Source organism: Theropithecus gelada, chromosome 15 (assembly GCF_003255815.1).
Source record: "Theropithecus gelada isolate Dixy chromosome 15, Tgel_1.0, whole genome shotgun sequence".
NCBI classification, from domain to species: Eukaryota; Metazoa; Chordata; class Mammalia; order Primates; family Cercopithecidae; genus Theropithecus; species Theropithecus gelada.
The window spans coordinates 83,614,054-83,634,845 of NC_037683.1; the positions used below are offsets into that span (position 1 = coordinate 83,614,054).

General features: G+C 40.2%; 1 protein-coding gene across 2 annotated transcripts in view; it reads left to right on the forward strand.

Annotated features, from left to right (window-relative positions):
• MAMDC2 (MAM domain containing 2) overlaps window positions 1–20,792 on the forward strand; it is a 172,937-nt gene that overhangs the window by 94,853 nt on the left and 57,292 nt on the right. For both annotated transcript variants that reach the window (XR_003115923.1, XM_025359396.1), the window contains exon 9: window positions 2,901–3,166. Coding sequence is in view for 1 of the 2 variants with exons in the window: in XM_025359396.1 (XP_025215181.1) it covers window positions 2,901–3,166 (266 nt within the window). In the remaining variant the exon portion in view is untranslated. The remainder of the gene's footprint in view (window positions 1–2,900; window positions 3,167–20,792) is intronic.

A 20,792-nucleotide genomic window follows, 5' to 3' on the forward strand; every position in this document is an offset into this window, starting at 1 on the left:
AGTGTTTAATGAATATGGGGTTGCCTTTGGGTGATGAAAATGATCTGGAACTACATAGTGGTGATGGTTGCACAGCATTGTGAATGCTCAAAATGCCACTGAATTGTGCACTTTCAAATGGTTAAATGGTAACTTTTATACCATGTATATTTTACTATAATTTAAAAAATCTATTGTGGAGGGGAAAAGCTATTAAAAAATGTTGAGTGGACATTTGATGGATATACTTAAAAGGAGCTTTTGGAAACAGGAGTCTGAGTGCTCCTTGTGTAGGGATTACCTATTAATTTAATGATAGCCTTTGTGGAGCCCAACCCAGTGTAGACAAGTGCGAAGAGCTTGATCTCAAGGAGTTCAGTGTCTCATTCACTTATTCAACACATATTTATATACTGGAGACTGAGGTGAGTTTACCATGGAGCTGGTGAAGCTTAGGTTCCAGGGCCCCTGCCTTGTACCAGCCCTGAGAAAGGCCTTGAAAGAGCCCTCACAATTTCGTGCTTGTAATTTTGTATTCTTTTCTTAGAGGTTGCCCAACCTGTAGAAATAAAGGCCCTACCGACTCTATTCTGACCTTGGGCTGATTAACTGGAAAATCATCTCTAGAGAACCATTTGAGTTCTGGGAGCAGTGAACTGATGAAACGGGGACCTGTTTGGGACAAAAAGACTCACCATACTCTCAGTTTGTCAATTTTCAAAGTAATAAAACATTCAAGTGGACTAACTCCTGGGGAATACAATAGTGAACAAGTCTGAAGTGAATCCCACCTTCACTGGCAGACAATCTTTTCAGTGGGCAAGAGAAACATTAGACAAATACATACACAAACAAACTTATAATCACAGGTTGTGGCAAGTGCTGCTGTCAGGGAGGAAAAACTTTTCCTCTACCCTCTTAAGTTCCATGTTTGGACCTGAGAATTAAAGCGATGTAAGACAGATTAGCAAGAAAAAACCCACAAATTTTATTTAATATTTTTAATTGTACTTGGGAGCCTTCATAAAAACAATGAAGACCCAAAGAAGCAGATAGGCCTGAGAGCTTCAATACCATTTTAAACAAAGGATAATAAAATTGTGGAGAAGTAGCAGGACAAAAAAGAAAGGGGGGTTAGAGGGCTTAAGTTTCCAGGGGCAGTAAATTATGGGAAAGTGACTAGGAAATATATGAAGGAAACTAATGGAAGATGAGGGTTATGTTAGTAAGTTTGTCTGTACAGATCCATTTTGGTGTCAACTCCCAGTCTTTAGTGACAGAATGTTCTTCCCTTTCTGGGACAGGGAGAGCACCTTGTTCGTAGGAAATTTTATGACCTGCTTTTAAGTATAATAGAAAAGGGGAGGTCAAAGGGTCCTTCCTGCCTCTGTTTCTTAAGTGACTTTACCTCAAAATAATCAAAATGCCAAAGTGACATATGGCATGTTCTGATCCCCTTCTTTCACAGTAGAAAGAAATGAAGAGAGAGCTCTGAGAGAGAATAGAGGGAAGAATCTAATTTTGGTTCAGCATTCAGGGAAAGTTTCTCTGAGGAAAGCTGCTGTTAGCTGGGATAGTGGGCGTGACCCGGGCAGAAGGAACAACATCTGTGAAGGCCTCGAATTTGGAAAGAGCTGGTCACACCACAGAATAGGAAGGTCTGTATGGCTGCACCGTGGGGAGGAATGGTGAGGAGGAGAATGGAAGAAAATGATGTCAGAGAGGGAGCTAGATCCTGGGTGTGGCAGGCCACAGGAAGCATTTGGAATTTTATTATAGAGGACATGAGAAGCCACGGAGAGGTTTTAAGCAGAAGAAACACAGATGAAACTTAGGTTTCAAAAAGGTTGTTCTGGCTGTTGTACGGCCACCCATAATAGTCTGCTCAGGCAGCCATAACAAAATACCACAGATTGGGTGGCTTAAACGACAGACATTATTTCCTCACAGTTCTGGAGGCCGTGAGTTCAAAATCAAGGTGCCATCAGGGTGGTTTCTGATGAGGGGTCTCTTCCTAGCTTGCAGATGGCCACCTTATCATGTGTCCTCACATGGCCTCTTGGTGTAGGGAGGGAGAGAGAGCTCTGGCATGTCTTTCTCTTCTTTTGAGTTAAATAACTGGGTAAAACTAAACGGTATACAAAGACTGAGGCACCCAAAAGAAAACTGACAGGAGGAGGAGCAGAAAAAAGAAAGAGAAAAAGAAGGTGGGTTTTGTTTTTGTTTTCTTTTCTGCCCAGGCTTTCCAGGATACAGGAACTCATTTTAAATTGACCATGGGGATGGTGGGAGGGGGAGGTTCCTGATTTTATTTTTCTTTGTTATTTAGAAGGAATAAAGGAAGAACACAGATCTTCAGCACATGGGAGGATCCATCTGATGAAAAACCTGCTCTTCAAGGGCAGTTTTAACATTTGACCAAGAGAGGAGTAGACTCTGCCCAGACACAAACTTCCACAAAGACTGTCAGGCCAGCCTGAAATCCTGCCATCTCTATAGGTCACTAAAGAGATAATAAGAAAAAAATCTGCTCTGGGCCTTCTATTCACTATGGTTCAGTCCTCGGAATATACAATCTAAGTCAGATGGTTGACCCAAGCAGCTGGTATCTCCAAGATGATTTCATCCTTTTTGTTTTGTGAAAAGTGTAAATCCTAATTAATGACTGAAATCTGGGCATGTGCTATAGAAAATCTGTACTGGTTTATAAGGTTTACTTAGAATTAAATGAGGTTTCATTTCAATGAGGCGCATGGATGTTTTCTGTCACTTAAGCCACAGACATTAGAAAATGCTTTCTATCATTTAAAGCATAGCTGGTAGTCTTTGCTGTCTAGTTCTACTACTTTAATCACATTTTACCACTTGCTAATCTAGATTGGATTATTTTGCATTGCTGATATGCTTTATCTTGTTTGCAGGGTATTACCTGCTAGCCAACACGAAGTTCACATCTCAGCCTGGCTACATTGGAAGGCTCTATGGGCCCTCCCTACCAGGAAACCTGCAGTATTGTCTGCGTTTTCATTATGCCATCTATGGATTTTTAAAAATGAGTGACACCCTAGCCGTTTACATCTTTGAAGAGAACCATGTGGTTCAAGAGAAGATCTGGTCTGTGTTGGAGTCCCCAAGGGGTGTTTGGATGCAAGCTGAAATCACCTTTAAGAAGCCCATGCCTACCAAGGTACAGTAGAGCCAATTTGTCCTGTGTCCATGTTTAGTTGCTGGACTAGTTTGTGAATATCCATCTAGCTACTGTCAACTGGTGAGATATTATTTTCCTTTTGTTCAGGCCTACGGCCTCACCCTCACACCCTACACCCAGCCATATACAGATTAATCCTTCAGTTATTTTCTGTTTTCTGGGTCTCTGAATCACAGCCACCTAGAGTTTGCTTTTTGTTTATCTCTTAAATTCCCTGAGACTAATCCAAAGACTGGGAGTACATGAATAGTCCAAGTTCAACAGCTGAACTTTAGTTTGAAACTTTAGTCATAATTCTGTCTCTCTCTTTCTCTTTCCCTCCCTCTCTCAAATGCACATACACACACTAGTGGGAATGCTAGTATTTTGAAAAGGTGAAATCAGTGAGCCTGGTTCTGCATTGAGGCTTTAAGGTTAACAACCTAAGGCTCTAGCTGAACACAGGATGAGAAAGCTCATTAAAAAATATAGAACCAACACTGCCCTAGCCAGAGAGAATTTACATAAGGTAACTGTCAGCATCTGATTTTGATAGAAATGAGAATATAAAAAGAGATCTTTATTGCAAGGGGAATGGAAAAGAAAGCTGTAATCTCTCAAGCTTAGCAACTCATAAACTTAAAGAAGTTTTACAGATGCAATAAATTCTGTCAACTGCAACTCAGAATGAAACCAGTGTGGGAAAAATCCATTTTGTTTCAACCTGTGTCAGTCAGTCGGCAAATATCTCTTGAGTATCCTGTCTGTGTAAGAAAGGGTCTCAAAGAAAAATAAGAAAGTGGTGTCCTTCAAACAGATAACTCACAGAGTGGTAGCTCAATAAACATTGTTGAATGAAGGAAGGAAGGAAGGAAGGAAGGAAGGAATGAATGAATGAATGAATCAGACTATCACATTCAAATCCAGGAGTTACCCAAAGTGCAGGCTCCCCTGGGGAAGCTGCAAACTTGGGGAAACAGTAGAACTTGCACAGACATTCATAGCCTGAACTTCTCTTAGTTACAACCATCTGGATAGAATCATAGCTGTGTCCATCTATAACTTCCTGCTAAAGAAATCTAGTACACCACTCCTATCACAATGTTGCCTGGTTACTTTTAGTCCATTACAAAACCCGCCAGGACATCATTAAATCTTTACCATGGTTAATCAAAGACCTCTGAAAGTCTTTTGTTTCCATTGCTAGGTAAGAAGAAAAACTATTTTCCACTGCTAGGCAGGAATGGCACGGCAGTCTCCTTGACTTACTGATTTCTAAAAGAGTTAAACTAATTTCTAATACCTCTAGCAGAGTAGAAGCATCTGCATTTTACCACAATCTTACAGAAACGGCTTCTTTTTATTTGTATGCAAATTAAGTAGATAGTGTTGTAAGTGTTCCTTGCGTAATTCTATCAGTCTTTGATCACCTAACTAAATTGAGATATAATGCTCAGCTCCCTGGATGAGAGAGGAAGCAAACAGGTGTTTCTAGTACCATGTTTCTACCCTTAGCTTAGACTCTTGCTCTTTAAGCTCATTGCCTAGACAATATCAAATAATTTTTGAATGAGCCTTTCTTCCTATAAATGTCATCTTATAGATGGACTCTTGCAGCAGCATTATTGAACTTTCCTCTTCGATTTATTAGTCCTGGAGAAATCCAAGTTTCTCTGCACCTCTTAGGGATCCCAAAGGCCTAACTTGAGTTCCCATTACCAATTATGTAACTCTTGCAAGTATGGTAATACACACACACACACGCATGTACACACACACGTACACACACACAAGCAAATACCAGAGTCCCACAATCAGGGGTGCACCAAAAGTAATGGAATCTTTGTTACACTCTATGTCCTATTATGCTGATTTTTTTTAAAGGAGGATATAATAAGCATTTTATTTATTCATTTGGCTTTATTTATTTATTTATATACTTATTCATTTTCTTGACTCACCCAGTGTTTATTAGGTACATGCTCAGTACAAGGAATATAAAAATGAGGCTCAGATCCTACCCTTGAGGAAGAAGAGATCACAGATGGTAGAAGATTAAGATACATAAGCAACTAACTACCATGCAATGTCATGTAAAGCCCGTGGAAGGGCTACATAAAAAGACAGAGGAGTAGTTTTACCAGTTGCTGTAAAAAATAATGGCAAATAGAGACCCAGCTGAGCCACTGTTTAGATGGTTAAAATTCAGGCCATGCTGGATTCTAACTCCTGCTCATCACTCCACTCATCTCACCCCACCCCACTTTATCCTCTATTAACAAACATGGGTTGTTTAGGAATCTGCCCATTCCTTTACAGTGAGTCTCTGCTTATACCTGAATTGGTGCACACCTCCTAGCAGATAACGGTGCCCCTGGGAATTTGCCCTTTTCTTTTCTGGAGGCCAGCTACCAAGCCGCCCAGCAACTGCACAGTTCCCCACAACCACTTAGGGAAAAATGGATCTAGACCCAGTGGGGGCAGAGAAGTTCTTACAGCACTCAGAAAGAACGAGTTATGGATTCAGCCCCAGTGCAGATGAGGAGACAGTACAGTTCAACACTAGAGAACTCTGGCTACCTGTCTGAAAGTGGCCCTTAGTTCTTGGCAGGTCCCTGTTACACAGAAATAGCTTCTCAGAGAGTAAAAGAACCATTTGATATCCACCATAGAAGCATGCATTGGGTAAGGCAGGAAACTGAAGTTCACTTACTTATATAACATATACAGGTTGAAATAAACATACAAAAATATATTTAAGACAAGGGATAAAATGAGAAGTCAGAGTTTCCCTCACTAGTCCCTACTGCTGAACTCAAAATTCTACTTCCAGCCAGGTGTAGTGGCTCACACAACACTCTGGGAGGCTGAGGCGAGTGGATCACCTGAGGTCAGGAGTTCGAGACCAGCCTGGCCAACATGGTGAAACCCCATCTCTACTAAAAAAATTACAAAAATTAGCCAGGCATGGTGGCATGTGCCTGTAATCCCAGCTACTAATTAGGCTGAGACAGGCGAATTGCTTGAACCCAGGAGGCGGAGGTTGCAGTGAGCCAAGATCATGCCACTGCACTCCAGCCTGGGCAACAGAGCAAGAGTCCATCTCAAAATAAACAAACAGTAAGACTAACTGCTTCATTTGGCTGGGTGTGGTGGCTCACACCTGTAATCCCAGCACTTCAGAAGGCCAAGGCAGGCATATCACCTGTGGTCAGGAGTTCGAGACAAGCCTGGCCAACATGGTGAAACCCCATCTCCACTAAAAATACAAAAATTAGCCAGGTTGGGTGGTACACACCTGTAGTCGCAGCTTCTCAGTAGGCTGAGGTACAAGAATTGCTTGAACCCTGGAGGTGAAGGTTGCAGTGAGCCAAGATCGTGCCACTATGCTCCAGCCTGGGTAACAAAGCAAGATTCCATCTCAAAATAAATAAATAAATAAATATTTAAAATTCACTTCCACCTCTTGTTTTTCTAATGGTTTTTCTTCCTGATTCACTGATGGCTTCCTCTATAACTCTAAATATATTTCCACCTCCATTTCTTGATTCATTAACCTTAACTGTGTTGGCTGACTCCCTACTATGAAAGAGAAGGAACTTACACTATTCCTTCTATTCCTTGTGCTTTTCTCTCTCTTCCTCATAATTTTTAGTTTTGTTTTTATTTTGAACATTTTTTCTTGGTTCCCTTTACAACTTTAATATACTAAACCATCTAGTTTTGGATCCATAACCTTTAGACAGTGTCTCTTGACACCCCACCATGTTAAAATGAATAAATCTCCCCGACCCCGCATTTGCCTTCACCTCTCTTACCCCCTTGACTTCCCAAATTCTCCCAGATATACAGTTACTGAACTTTCACATTGTTATGGCTTAGAACATTTATATTTCTACAGTTAAGCCTTCTGTGCTTTGCTTATGGCATAATTTCCCTATGAGGGCCCCCTTGGCATTTTGAAGAGGACAGTTGTGCCTTTGTGGTGAGAACATTTCTCACCTTCCTGGATGTTTAGCATCTGTGATTACTGCAAAAACCAAAATTATTTCCACACATTTCCAAATGGTCCTAGAGGTGTCATCCTATCCTTGGATGAGAACCATTGGTCTTTAAATTGAATCTGACAATTGAAATTAAAAACCATTCCCACCTGCCATTCATTCTTGCTCCCCTGCAATCTGTCTCTGTCCAGCAGTAGAGTTATCAAGCTGCAACCCTCCCCTGCAGGGACCCTTTGGCTTCCTTTTGCTCTTAGAGAAAAGGCATGCTCTAGCATCGGCCACCTCCCCAGGTTTACGTCTTGCATTTTCCATTGTAATCACACTGAGCAATCAGTTCCTGGGACACACTCTGCTCTCTCCTACCTTATATTATTGCATTCCCTGTTGCCTCTGCCTACATTCTTCTTATTTAGATCTCAGCTTAAACCTCACTTCCTCAAAGAATCCTTCTTTGACCCCACTCTCCGCGCCTATACAGCATGGCGAGGTTAGGGTTCCCTGGCATCCTATGCTTCCCTTCCATCATCGTGGAGACAGCATAACATAGTGATTATGAGAATAGACACAGCAATCTCTCTAGTTTTAAACCCCAAGTCTGCCACTTGCTAGCTTTGCAATCAGAGTCAGTTTTCTTAATTTCTCTCAATTTTCCATCTGGGACCAAAAACCTAGCAATGTACTTGGCACTCAGTTGGTGCTCACTAATTGTCTGTTGACTGATTGTCACATTCTGACTTTTGAGCAGGGATTATTCACCTTCATTAAAATCACCTGGGGAGGGCCAGTTATGGTAGCTCACACCTGTAATCCCAGCACTTTCGGAGGCAGAGACAGGTGGATTACCTGAGGTCAGGAGTTGGACACCAGCGTAGCCAACATGATAAAACCCCATCTCTACTTAAAAATATTTTAAAAATTAACCGGGCATGGTGGTGCATGCCTGTAGTCCCAGCTACTCAGGAGGCGGAGGCAGGAGAATTGCTTGAGCCCAGGAGGTGGACAGAGGTTTCAGTGAGCCAAGATTTGTACTCCTGCCTGGGTGACAGAGCGAGACTCCATCTAAAAAAAAAAAAAAAAAAAAAAATCACCTCTGGAGCTTTATAATGCTGATGTCCAAGTATTACCCCAAACCAAGGAAAGCAGACCCTGAGATGGAGACTTATTTGCAGGAAGTTTATAAGGTTTGCTCTTGGGATCACCACTGAAGGGAAGGGAAGGAAAGGAAGCAGGATCAGGCGATCAGGCAGGAGAAGCTGTCAGGCTGCAGTGCGTTCTCAAGGAAGGCTTCAGCTGACCTACAGGGAGCTCTGAAACTGGTATGGCCTTTCAGAGTTGTCCTGGGTTGAGCAATGTTGTCTTTACAGTCCCACATTGATTGGTCATTGGATGCTGGCTACCTCAGGAAGAGGGTATTGCCTTGAAATGCCAGGCAACTTTCCACAGATGACTAACAAGTCGAGTGCTGTCCACTGGCTACACTTTCAGCAACTGGGAGAATAAGCCCTTCATTCCTGAAGGATCAGTTGGGTGGTACATCTACTATACTGATTAGGTCAGAATCTTTTGGTGTGGGGCCTGGGAATCAGTATTTTATAAAGTGCACCAGGGTATTGTAACATCCAACATAGAGAACAATTGCTCTGAATAACTACAATAAAAGCAGAAAAGAAGAGAGCAATAAGAAAGACCGTGCGTTTCACGCTCATATGCAGCTGAATTGCACTGAAACCAGGCATGGTAGCCCAGCAGATTCTGTGGTAGCCAATGCCTGTGCAAGGATATGTCTGTGTAGTGTCCCTGCCCAGGTCCCCCTCCCTGAAGTGCTGGGAGATGTTCCTGTGACCATACAGCTGGGTAGCAACAGAGTTAGATGAATGGTCTTCCTGCCCCTAGGTAGCTTTTTCACTGTGAGTGACTCACCCCTGTCAAAGCTTCAGAGATCAAGAGTTTTCCAGAGTTATGACACCCAAACCTAAGCTATTGTTTTCCACATGTGGTTTCTGTCCACAGAGAGTACATGTTTCTCCAAAAATTCTTGCCATTGAGAAAGGAGTTTTAAGTCACAGAGCATCCAAATAAGCATACGGCCAACACTTGCCAGCTGTTACAGTCTGTCTGGAAGCTTCATATTGGCTGTTCTGGATGGTTTAATAACTCAGTATCGACTTTACTTCCAAACTGATGACAGTTTAAGAGATTTTTCTGAACCTATTGACTTAGCATACATTTTTTAATAGTTGGAATTTCTAATGACTGAGTCCTGAAATGAACTTGCTGGAACTTCTAGAAGGTTCAGAGTTCAACCTGGGTCAGAACAAGGGACAAGCTGGCCATTTATCAAGTACCTACTTTGTGCTGGGCAGCACATGCTCTCTTGTTTAGTCCTTAATATGCTACAATAACATCAAATTTAGGGGAAGAAACTGAAGTTTCAGGAAATTTAAATAGTTTGATTCCTCCTGTTTCATTGCCACTCTTCCCCAAATTCCAGACGAAACCCTTCAGTGACACCCCTAAAATTCATCTCAAACATGTCCACTTCTCTCTCTCCAGCCACCACCCTAGTCTAAGTTGCCATCATTTCTTAAACGACTTCAATATCTTTGTAGCTGGATCTTCTCTTTCACCTTACTCTCTCTATACTCCAGAGAGAGAGATGGAGCAGCCAGAATCATTTCTTTGAAATGGAAATCAAATCTTGGCCCTCCCCTGTGTGTAACTGTTCTATGGCCTTCCGAGTAAAACTTCATCCCATACTGTGGTTTTTGAGGTCCTGCACAGTTGGATCACTCCCCACTTTGCTGGCTTCATCTGCTTTCATTCTGCCACAATCAGAGTCCCAGAGTCCACATAGTCACGTGGGCCTTCTCTCTGTTCCTTGAGTCCCAAGGCCTTTCCTGGCCCAGGGCCAGTGCTCTGCACAGGGGGTGCCTCCTTCCCCAGCCATTCCCATATCAAGCTGGCTCCTACGCTTCTATCCCAGGTCAAGTGCTTCCTCTCAGAAAGGAACATTCCTGACCGCCGCGCAGTTTATAACCACTTTCTTCATACCCAGATTACTCCTCATTAGTTTGCCCAGTTTATTTTGTGTATAACATTTATCCCAACCTGAAATTATCTCATTTTTTTGTTACTTGTTCATTGTTCATCTCTTTTCCTGTGAAGATATAGCATTCATGAGGACAGGGACCTTGTCGGTCTTGTTCATCTCTGTATCCACAGCATCTAGCACTGTGCCCTGGTGCAAAGTAGGTCATGAGTAAAATTCTGTTCAATACATTTTGTTTGGTACCTATGTGGTGAATGAATGAATAAAAGAATGAATGAGTAGACTTTCTAAGGTTGGGAAGTGGCAGAGCTGGGGTCTGAATCATGGTCTAGTCAACTCTGAAGCCTGCCTTTTAGTCCAGGGTATCTTTGGGTGGCCAAGAACTCTCTCCAATCTTGGGGAAGGCCTGTTCTTGTGCACCTGGAGAAAATGAGGTTCCTCAAGCCTGCCTTGGGGTGTAGGTACCTTTTGTTATTTAATTCTCACAATACTCCTGTGAGGGAAGTAAAGTATTTCTTTTCAATGTCCTTGACATTTTAGAATGCAGTCTAGCTCAAGGTCTCCCAGATGATCTAGTAGAAATGAATGCCTAAACTAAGAGCCTGGCACACATGTGTCGCCTGCCTATGCTTTGTGACCTCTGAACCCATTTCTAAAGCGCGTCAGGTGTGATTCTTCAGGGCCCAAATCAAAGACAGGACCTATTTTCATGAACATTATTTCCGCCTCAGTGAGTTGTCACACGGGACCAGAGCAGAGGTGAGTGAGCAGCAGCTCATGCAGAACTGTAAAGAAGTCCAGCCTTTCAGCTTTTCTCCTTTTATTTCCCTCACTCTTTATGGCTGCCTTCTGCCTCCCCTGTCCCTTTCTGATGGCCTCCCACTCTGGATGTTGCTTTCCCTTGCTTTCTCCTATTTGCATTTACCCAGCCTGTTTTAAGGACAATGGGCTGATTATTAATAACCCCTTGCTATCTTCCCTGGGTAGTTTAATCTTTGGCACAAACTATAGGGATGAAGCAATGCTAAGAGTTTCCCTTAGACCATTCTAGCAAAGTAGCCTTTTAGACAGATTCTGTGTGATATTATCACAGCTGCCAACAACAGGCTGTTGTTGAGCACTCTCCAGCACTTCATTTGATGCCACAGCTCCCTAGGAAGGAAAGCAGTCCAGCACCATTTAACAGATGAGGAACGCTCAGGCAGAAAATTAAGGACATTGTTCAACATTACACAGCTATTAAGTGGCTAAACTGAGAAGCAGATCCAGGTCTTTTTGACTCTAGAATTGATGCTTTTTACACTAAGCCTAGTGTAAAAAGCCTCCTAGCCCTTGCCTGGCTAACATCAAAAGTATAGGATCAGGTGAGAAGGGGAGTCCAGCCCTAACGCTCAGGATTCCTGAAAAAAATTTAGACTTTATTTTTAACCTTCTGGTGTTTTAGTTTAGAAATAACTTTGGCTCCTAGGAGGGGTCAAAATTCAAGGTGCTTTAACATAGACAAAGGAAAGCTGTGGGTTAGAGGAAAATGTAGCATAATGCATAAGACACTTGGCTGTGGGTTCACTGGCACTTATGGCATTACAGTTTGAGCTAGTTATGTAACCTTTCTGAGCCTTACTTTTCTTTCATGTGTAAAATGGGTATACCAGGAGTATACCCATATATCCATAGTATATGGTAAAGACCAAAGACAATGCATCATATAAAGTTCTTAGCATAGTTCCCACACATATCATTTATTAAATCTAGCTGAGCAGAGAGAGAAAGACTAATGAATGTTTTTTTCTTAGTCCTGATCCTCATAAGGTTTTATAGACAACATCTCTTTAATACATGGATAATTCTATACCCTGATTTTTGCTGTGAACTTCTTTAAACTAAAAATCAGGTCAGAGTTAAATCTTTATTTTAACAAGATGAGACTTTCTTAAAGAAATGGCTGCTTTTATACAATTATAAACAGCTTACAATAATAAAACTGTATTTAATGTTTTAAGAAACATTTTGAAAAAGGATGAATCATGAAATGGTCCTCTGGATCTGTTTTTCCTCTTTATGAAATAGAGAGCAGATGAGACTTTCACACATTAAGGAGGATAATGAGGAGAGAGAACAATTCAGTCCAAAACACTTTTCCTTAAGGCCAAATATTAGGAAAGACTAGAGAGTGATCGTCAGAAATTCCATAACAATGGATGCAAACATTAGCCCTTATATATTCAAATCCTTAGTTTATCTTTACGCTTGGTCACCCATGGTAGCATACATATTAGATCCTACAATGCCTTCTGGCCTGAAGCTAGCCTTTCCTTTAACAAAGATCTTTCAGTGGTCTGTTAATTAGAAGCACTGAGAGGAATGTGATATTGTATTCATTAAATATTTCTTTTGGAGAAAAACTGTTAAACAGTCCAAAAATGAAAATGACTAAAGGTATTCCATTTCACTGGGATCAGGCTTAATAATCAGCCCAGCAGTCATTAAAATCTTCATGGTAAATCCTTTTAAGTCTGTATCTTTACTCTGTCATAGGACTAAAAAAAAAAAAAACTTCAAAAGTCCTTTACGTATTTGAGAGAAAGCCCCCATCCAACCAGTTTTTAAAAATATAAATACATACTTTTTTTTTCACTAGGTGAGAATCTTGTGTCAGCCCTTCTCATCTTCTGTCCCATGGAGCACAAATCCCTTGAGATATTTCATTGAAAAAGAGTTCTGTTGTCAGATGAGTTTGCAGAACTTGGCAGACTGGATCTCTACTCCACACACGAAGATTCACAAAGCACAGTAACATATTAGAAACTCTCAATAAGGTCTACATTAAAGAATCCAGTTTAACCTTGTTAAAGGGTGGCAGTTATATCAAAGCAATTAACCTAGAACCTTTGTCTTGTATAGCACCTATCACCATCATACTACTCTCATAGCACTTAATGCATTATGTTGAAATTGTCTACTTACCTATCTCCTTAGATGTAAGCTTCTGGAGAATACGGCTCCATTTTTTTTTTTTTTTCTTAATTCCTCATGTCAATGCAATTTCTGGAACAGAGTGGGTTCTCCTGTTAGTAACCCAATAATAGTTAAGACAGAAAACTGTACTATGAATGAATAGGTGTTGATGGTAAGGAAGAACATAATTCCATCAAAGGAAAAAGGAAAATTAAATGTTTCTGCCTTTGGATAAGATAAACTGTAATCTCTTATAGCATAGCACCTGAGCAATTTGGCCTACAAGGGATTTTAGTGTGAATACTTAAAACCAGGACTACCTGGCTAGAGTGAATATTAGCACATTTATGGACATGTATATGCTGAGTCTGATTTGGAGTGTGTGTGTGTGTGTGTGTATATATATATATATTTTTTTTTTTCTTTTTTTTTTTCCAGACAGGGTCTCTGTTGCTCAGGTTGGAGCATGTCTGTTGCTCAGATTGGAGTGCAGTGGCACGATCATGGTTCACTGCAGCCTCCACCTCCTGGGCTCAAGCAGTCCTCCCACCTCAGCTTCCCAAGTAGCTTAGGTACAGACCCAGCTAATTTATTTTTCATTTTTTGCAGAGACAGGATCCCACTAAGTAGCTCAGGCTGGTCTCAAACTCCTGACCTCAAGCTGTCCTCCCACCTCAGCCTCCCAAAATGCTGGGATTACAGGCACGAGCCACCATGCTTGGCCTCTTTTGGAGCTTTTTATGATGGTATTTACTAAAACCAAGAGCTGTGACTTTTCCCTTTGAAACAGCTTCCCATTCTTACATTGTGCCTTTACCTATTTCCAAGAACTTAAATCAAGTTTTACCAGCCCCCGTGCAAATCCCCTGATCCTTTCCCTGCCCCACAACACAGCTTATCCAGCCTCCATTCTGTGATTATGGTCAATGATGCAGTTGCTTCCACGTCATACACTCCCCACCTGCAGGTCTTCCTGGCTTCTCCACCTTGGTCTTCCTAATGCCTGGAAACCCAGGGTAGCTTTCATCTTTACCCCAGTCTTCTCAGCACAGCTGGAGAAAATAAGACTAATCTCCACTGTCCCCTCCATTCTGCTGGGAAAGCCTTTTATGCATCTCATCTCTCGTTGACTTTTCCTCATCCCCCATCCCAGATGTTCAGATCTATTTTCACTCACAAATTTCCAACTTGACCCTCCCTGCCTCATTCTTAGGATGTGATCTCATGGGTTCATCTCCCAAAGGATAAAGGCATCCAACACAAGCTCCTTCGGTTCTGTTCCTCTCTGAATCTTCACCTGCCTCTCTTCATCTCCTGATCAATCTGACAAAGAAAGTATTATCCTTGCTCTTCATCAAAACCAACCTGCCCATCTAGGAATTTGATCTCACCTTCCTGCCTCCTCTGGGAACTTATTTCATAAATTATTCCCTCTCTCGTAAATCTTCAATCTCCATTAGTCCCTTTGCATACTGCCAATATATGTTAGTCTCCTGCATTTGACACAAATGAACAATAAACCTTCCTTTCATCTCAGTACCCATTTAAGCTGCCAATCCCTACCATTCCTCGGCCTCCAAACTTCTGGAAAGATGTATCTTCAATTATTGTCTTCACTCCAGTGTGGCTTCTCATTCCTCAAATCCTTGTCTTCTGCCCTCTGCCTTCCTCCTCCAATGCTCCCTCAGCATTTATCAACCGCAAAGTATATCTCATTGATCTTGTTGCAGAAATCATTATACATACCCAAGGAAGTCTTATGCTTCTCTCAATGACCACCTCAAATGCTTCTTCCTCTTTGAATCTTTTATAAGTCATTGACTTGGGTTTTACTTGTTTGAATGGTATTTGTGTAATGAAGGAGCTCTAGTTCAGGAATATAAAGAGTTGGCCTCACTCTAGCATTTACTATGTAAATCAGAATGTCATGTCACCTTTATATGAAACAACGACATGTTTCAAAATGACCTCTAGGTCTCTTCTACTTCCTGTTATAGTTTTGGCATCTTAATAGCAGAAACTGTGTTTAATATTGTGCAACACAGCCCTTGCTGGTAATTTTCTCTATTCCTTCATTTTCTCTTACAAAAATTTTTCCCTTTTAGGAAAAAAAAGTTGAAATTTAAGTCTTTGATTCAAATTTCCACTTTTAAAATCTTTTTAACTGTGCCCTTACAGAATGAAAATATGACTACATGTAAAATACCTAGGGTTCTGAAGTTTTAAAGGCAGCCCTAGAAGTTCACTCAAATAGAAGAGCAAGTCTAGAAAGTTTCTGTAGAGATTTATAAATAGTTGGCTATTTAACAGCAAGACACCCTGCTATAAAGAGATTAAGGAAGCAGAAAACCAATGTGTAGACAAGATTCACGAGAGAAGGTGAATTTCCTATCACATTTCATGATGTCTGGGAACACTGGAAGAGAACTGCTTCAGGATATTAATGTCCCAGCATTATTAAAGCAGAGCAGCTGAGAGCAAAGTAGAAATAGAAAGGCCATTAATTGCTGACAAGATAATCAACACATTATAGAGCACAAAAAGGTGGCTTTGTACCAGAACAAGGAAAATTATACTGTCAAGTGGAATAAGTTTTCATGTCAAAGAATAAAGGAGCTAAGTATGGAAAAGGAACCTACTCTTGAGTTTTTCAAGCTAAACTCAGCATCATTTATGAGTACAAGAATTCTACATTGCTTTAAATATGAGTAAGGCAGCCTGAGATATTCTTGTTTTCCTTCTGTTTCATTTTCTTTCAGTTATTTGTTGAGACCTTCTGTGTTTCATGCCAACTTATGAGAAAATTACTGGCAAGATAGATTAGCACAACTGGTAGTTGCTGACACATAGTTTACACGAACATAGTGTTTATGTCAGTCCATTCTTTCATGACTTTTCTGAGTAATTTCATGGAACATTGTTGGATCAGCAATTTGTTCTCACAGCAATATGGAGACATCTGAAAAGACAGACCAGGCATTCTTTCCCTACAGTTTTACTAATAAGCTTAATTAGGCAAACATTTATTCCAAAGTGTGTTTATGAACCTGAAAATACCACTTCCCTTCTCCACTCCCAAACTTCTATCTTGTGAATATTTCACAGACTTAACAATCACTGCATTTTAAAGAAATATTTTCCTAAATTCTGGGTGATGCCACATTATTTTTTGATGCTCACATTGAGATTTTCTGGGGATCCTCTGGTTTTCTGAGCTCACAGAACAAATAAGTATTTGCTGGCCTCTAGAGCTACAAGCTCAACTCATGCAATTAGAAATTGACAATTCACACATTAATAAAGTCTCTCTAATTTCACCAGAGGAAACATACCTTATTTCCTTTTGCATAGATATCCCTACCTTTCCCTCCTTCTCTTGTATATCTTTCTCTGGATATTTTCTGCATTATCTGTTTAGCACTTACTTCTAGTAGAAGTCTCTCTCCAGTAAGTCCACAAATCACTTCCCTCTGGCATATCCCACCACATCACTGACAGTCCATGAGCTTTTACTTTTTGTGTAGTATCAGGTTACATGTGTATCTATACAATGCTCAAAGAGAAATCACTATTTGTGGCCCTCCCATTTCATCTCAATCTTCAAACCAAGACATTTGGTTCTGCTTTATTCTTCAAATGAGGAATGCCACATAAACAAATCTGAAAGGCAAATGTCAAGCCAGAGGGGGAAAAAAAAGGTTGCAACATATGCAACAAAGTCTTAATACATTTAAAATAAATATATAAATCTAATAAATTAATAAGCAAAAAGTAAACTAAGCAATAGGAAAATGGATAGGATATATACAGGCAAATCAGAAAAAAAGAAATATAACCAGAAAATAAATGCACAAATATATCCAACCTCATTATAATAAAAGACATTATGTTTTTAGACAGGGTCTTACTCTGTCACCCCGGCTGGAGTGCAGTGGTGTGATCATAGTTCACTGCAACCTTGACCTCCGCAAGGTCAGGAGATCCTCCACCTCAGCCTCCCAAGTAGCTGGAACTACAGGTGTGCACCATCATGTACAGCTAATTTTTGCATTTTTTGTAGAAATGGGGTCTCACTATTACCCAGCTTGTCTCAAACCCCTGGGCTCAAGCGATCCACTCATGTATGGCCTCCCAAAGTGCTTTACAAGCATCAGCCACCACACCCAGCAAAAGAAATCTTAAAAGTAATGAAAGAATACATTTGTCTATCAAAATATTTCAAAAACATAATACCCTGGAGTGTGATGTTTATATTAATTGCTGTATTTATACTGTATACTGTTTGTATTGTTCAATTTATTAATTAAAAAATCTTTCACTTTAGATGCATGTATAAATATATATACCCATTTTTATATATACATATATATATTTGGGTCTAAAGTGAAAGATTTACTTTTAAATATATATAATATGTACATATGTACATATAAATGTTTTCTGGTCTAAGTGATTTATTTTTCAATATATGTAATATATATGTATATATACATACTAATGTTTTCTAGTCTAAAGTGACAAATTTTTTAATTGATAATTGAATAAATACATTCAAATGTACATATATATGTATATACAGTCATGTATCACTTAATGACAGGGATACATTCCAAGAAATGTGTTTGTTAGGCAATTTTGTCCTTCAGAGGACATCATATAATATTTATACAAACCTAGATGGTATAGCCTACTACACACCTAGACTGTATGGTATAGCCTATTGCTCCTGGGTTGTAAACTCATACAGCATGTTATTGTATTAAATACTGTCAAGAGTTACAACACAATAGTAAGTATTTGTGTACCTAAACATATCTAAAGAGAGAAAAGTACAGTAAAAATATGGCAGTATAGTCTTATGGAACTACCATTGTACATGCAGTCCATCATTGACTGAAATGTCATTATGCAGTGTATGACTAAATGTATATATATAAACATATATGTGTGCATGCATAATGCACGCACACACACGTAACATTACCCTGGAAAGGTGAGGATGCAAGGAAATAAGGATTATCATGTGCTCTTATATTAGGGTAAATTGGCACAATGTTTTAATAAAAATTTAATTACATGAATAAAAAAGAAAGCACTCAAACATGCATACTTTATGACATAACAATTCTACATCTAGGGATTTATCATAAGGAAATAATCATGGTTATGCACAAAGATTTAGCTATCATCATTCATTCCAGTAATATTTGTAATACTGAGAAAGTGGAAACTACCATATTGTCTGTTATTAGGAGTTGGTTAAATAAGTGTGGCATAGGTTAAAAACGGGTAAGAGTTATGTAAGCTTTAAACTGCAGCTCTTCTTCACCTCATGGATCTACACTTTGGCTTGGGAATCAATGAAAATCAGGCTAATTGTCTCTATGTCTCAGAGGTGGGTAGGGCAAAGTCAGCATTCTTATTAGCAGAGGATTGCTAAAAGTGCCTGCTGTCTTCTTCAGGCTCAGGAGGGGTTCATCTAGAGCAGAGTGAGCCCTTGAGAGGCAAGAGGAAGACCTAGATTCTTCCTTTTCTGCTGTTTGTGAATTGCATTCTATAAATCTATCTTCTGGTAGGACTGACCTTTTTGTAACTCCATCCAAGTGAGCCACAACAATGACTCCAATTATAATGTCTATCCTTGGACATGACAATTAAATTGGTCTTTACATTTTATTACATTACATTGGTCAGGGAAGTGTTTGACCAGGGGAACTCCCTATGGGAGGTGGACCAGAAAGAAATCACATTGTATGTTTACCCCAGCACTGATTTTTTTTACACAAAATCACAGGCAGCCTGGAGACCTATTAGAAATCACCAGACTGGCCGGGTACAGTGACTCACACCTGTAATCCCAGCACTTTGGGAAGGTGAGGCAGACAGATCACTTGAGGCCAGGAGTTCAAGACCAGGCTGGCCAACATGGTGGGACCCTGTCTCTACTAAAAGTAAAAAAATTAGCCAGGCATGGTGGCGCATGCCTGTAATCCCAGCTACTCAGGAGGCTGAGACATGAGAATCCCTTGAATCCAGCAGGGACAGGTTGCAATGAGCTGTGATTGTGTCACTGCACTCTAGCCCAGGCAATAGAGTGAGACTCTGTCTCAAAAAAAAAAAAAAACCAAAAAACAGGTCACCAGACGGTCACCTGCCCTCTTGAGGAGTACATGTAAAAATCAGGAAGGCATTTGCACCTATTTTCCTTCAGTGATAATGAAAGCTTTATGGGGTAATGAAATATAATAATGTCTTCATTATTAGGGTGTGGAATTAGAGACTAAAACATTAAAAATGTCTCTTAGCTTTGTCTAATATTCATTTTTTTCAGAGGCTTTTCTCATTTACTTTCCACTTGCATCTTCGACATTAATTGTGTAGGAATAGTCTTCTCTGTCCCACCATGAAAAGAACATGAACTTTGTAATCAGACAGACTTTGCTCTCAAAACAAGGGAGGGAAGTGAAAATGGGTACAAGTGAAGATGAGGGTGTAGATGTGGATGTCAGGGAAGCTGTGAGCATTCTTTTTTGGGGGCCTACATTTTCAGTACAGAGCAGGGCAGTGATGTCTGAGGTGAAGGAAGAGCTGCTGTGGAGAGGAGGAGATACTATGGCTGGTTCGACATTAGCTAGTTCTGAAAATCAGCCCCAATCTATATAAGAGTCAGGCTCCCGTGCTGAGTTACCAAAATACTCTATCAACAAATGTAAGGCAAAATGACAGAAACCTGGTTGTAAACACAGGTCAAAGAAATGTTTGGTCCCATGCTATTAATTAGGGAGTGGCATCATGTCTCTCAGAATCATATTTTAAGATACCTCAAGCAAAATAGGGAAAATAAGGGGGCTGTATAATGAAATACATTCTATCAGGGATCTGGAAGGGGCGTAATGTTTCATACCTGAGTCTGCAACTGGCTGTTGTGTGAGCTGCTATCACAGGCTCTCTGGGCCTGTTCTTCATTCTAAAAAATGGCTGATTCTGTGGTCCCTTTTGGAACCTCCCCTCCCCTTACAGTGGCCTAAAGATCAGAAAATAAAGCAGATTTCAGAAATCTTTGAGTCAAGAGATTTGGATGTTTACCATCCAGATAGCAATGAAAAAGTTCAGCTGCAGGCCTGTATGCTATCACAGGGTGGTCCCTAGCCCTGACCTGAAGGCTCCTGGGAGCAGAAAGACTTTCACACTGGGAAAAACTGGAAGCTGCTTGATCTCTGCTGCTTGTGAAAGCCAAAAGTTGAATTAAATCAGATGGGTCTTTTAAAAAAGAAAAAACTAACCAGATGGGTCCTTTAAGAAAAAAAGTATTGGTCAGCTAAAAACTTATTTAAAAACACATGGCCATTCTGCCTTTTGTGGGAGATGAAGACCAAATATAGTATCTGCAGCAGGCATGCTTTTGCAATTTAGCAACTATTTCTCAAAACAGTGCTGGGTTCTAAGAATGCTAAAACCTCACACTTACTCTTCTAGATAAAGCTTCACTTAGCCTGTCTTGAGGGATTTGTAATAATTTCATCCATTTTGCCAAGTATCTCAATATTGAAATTTTTTAAAAACTCTATTACGACTTATTGTCAAACAGTTAAATGAATGCAATTACATTGTATAGTAT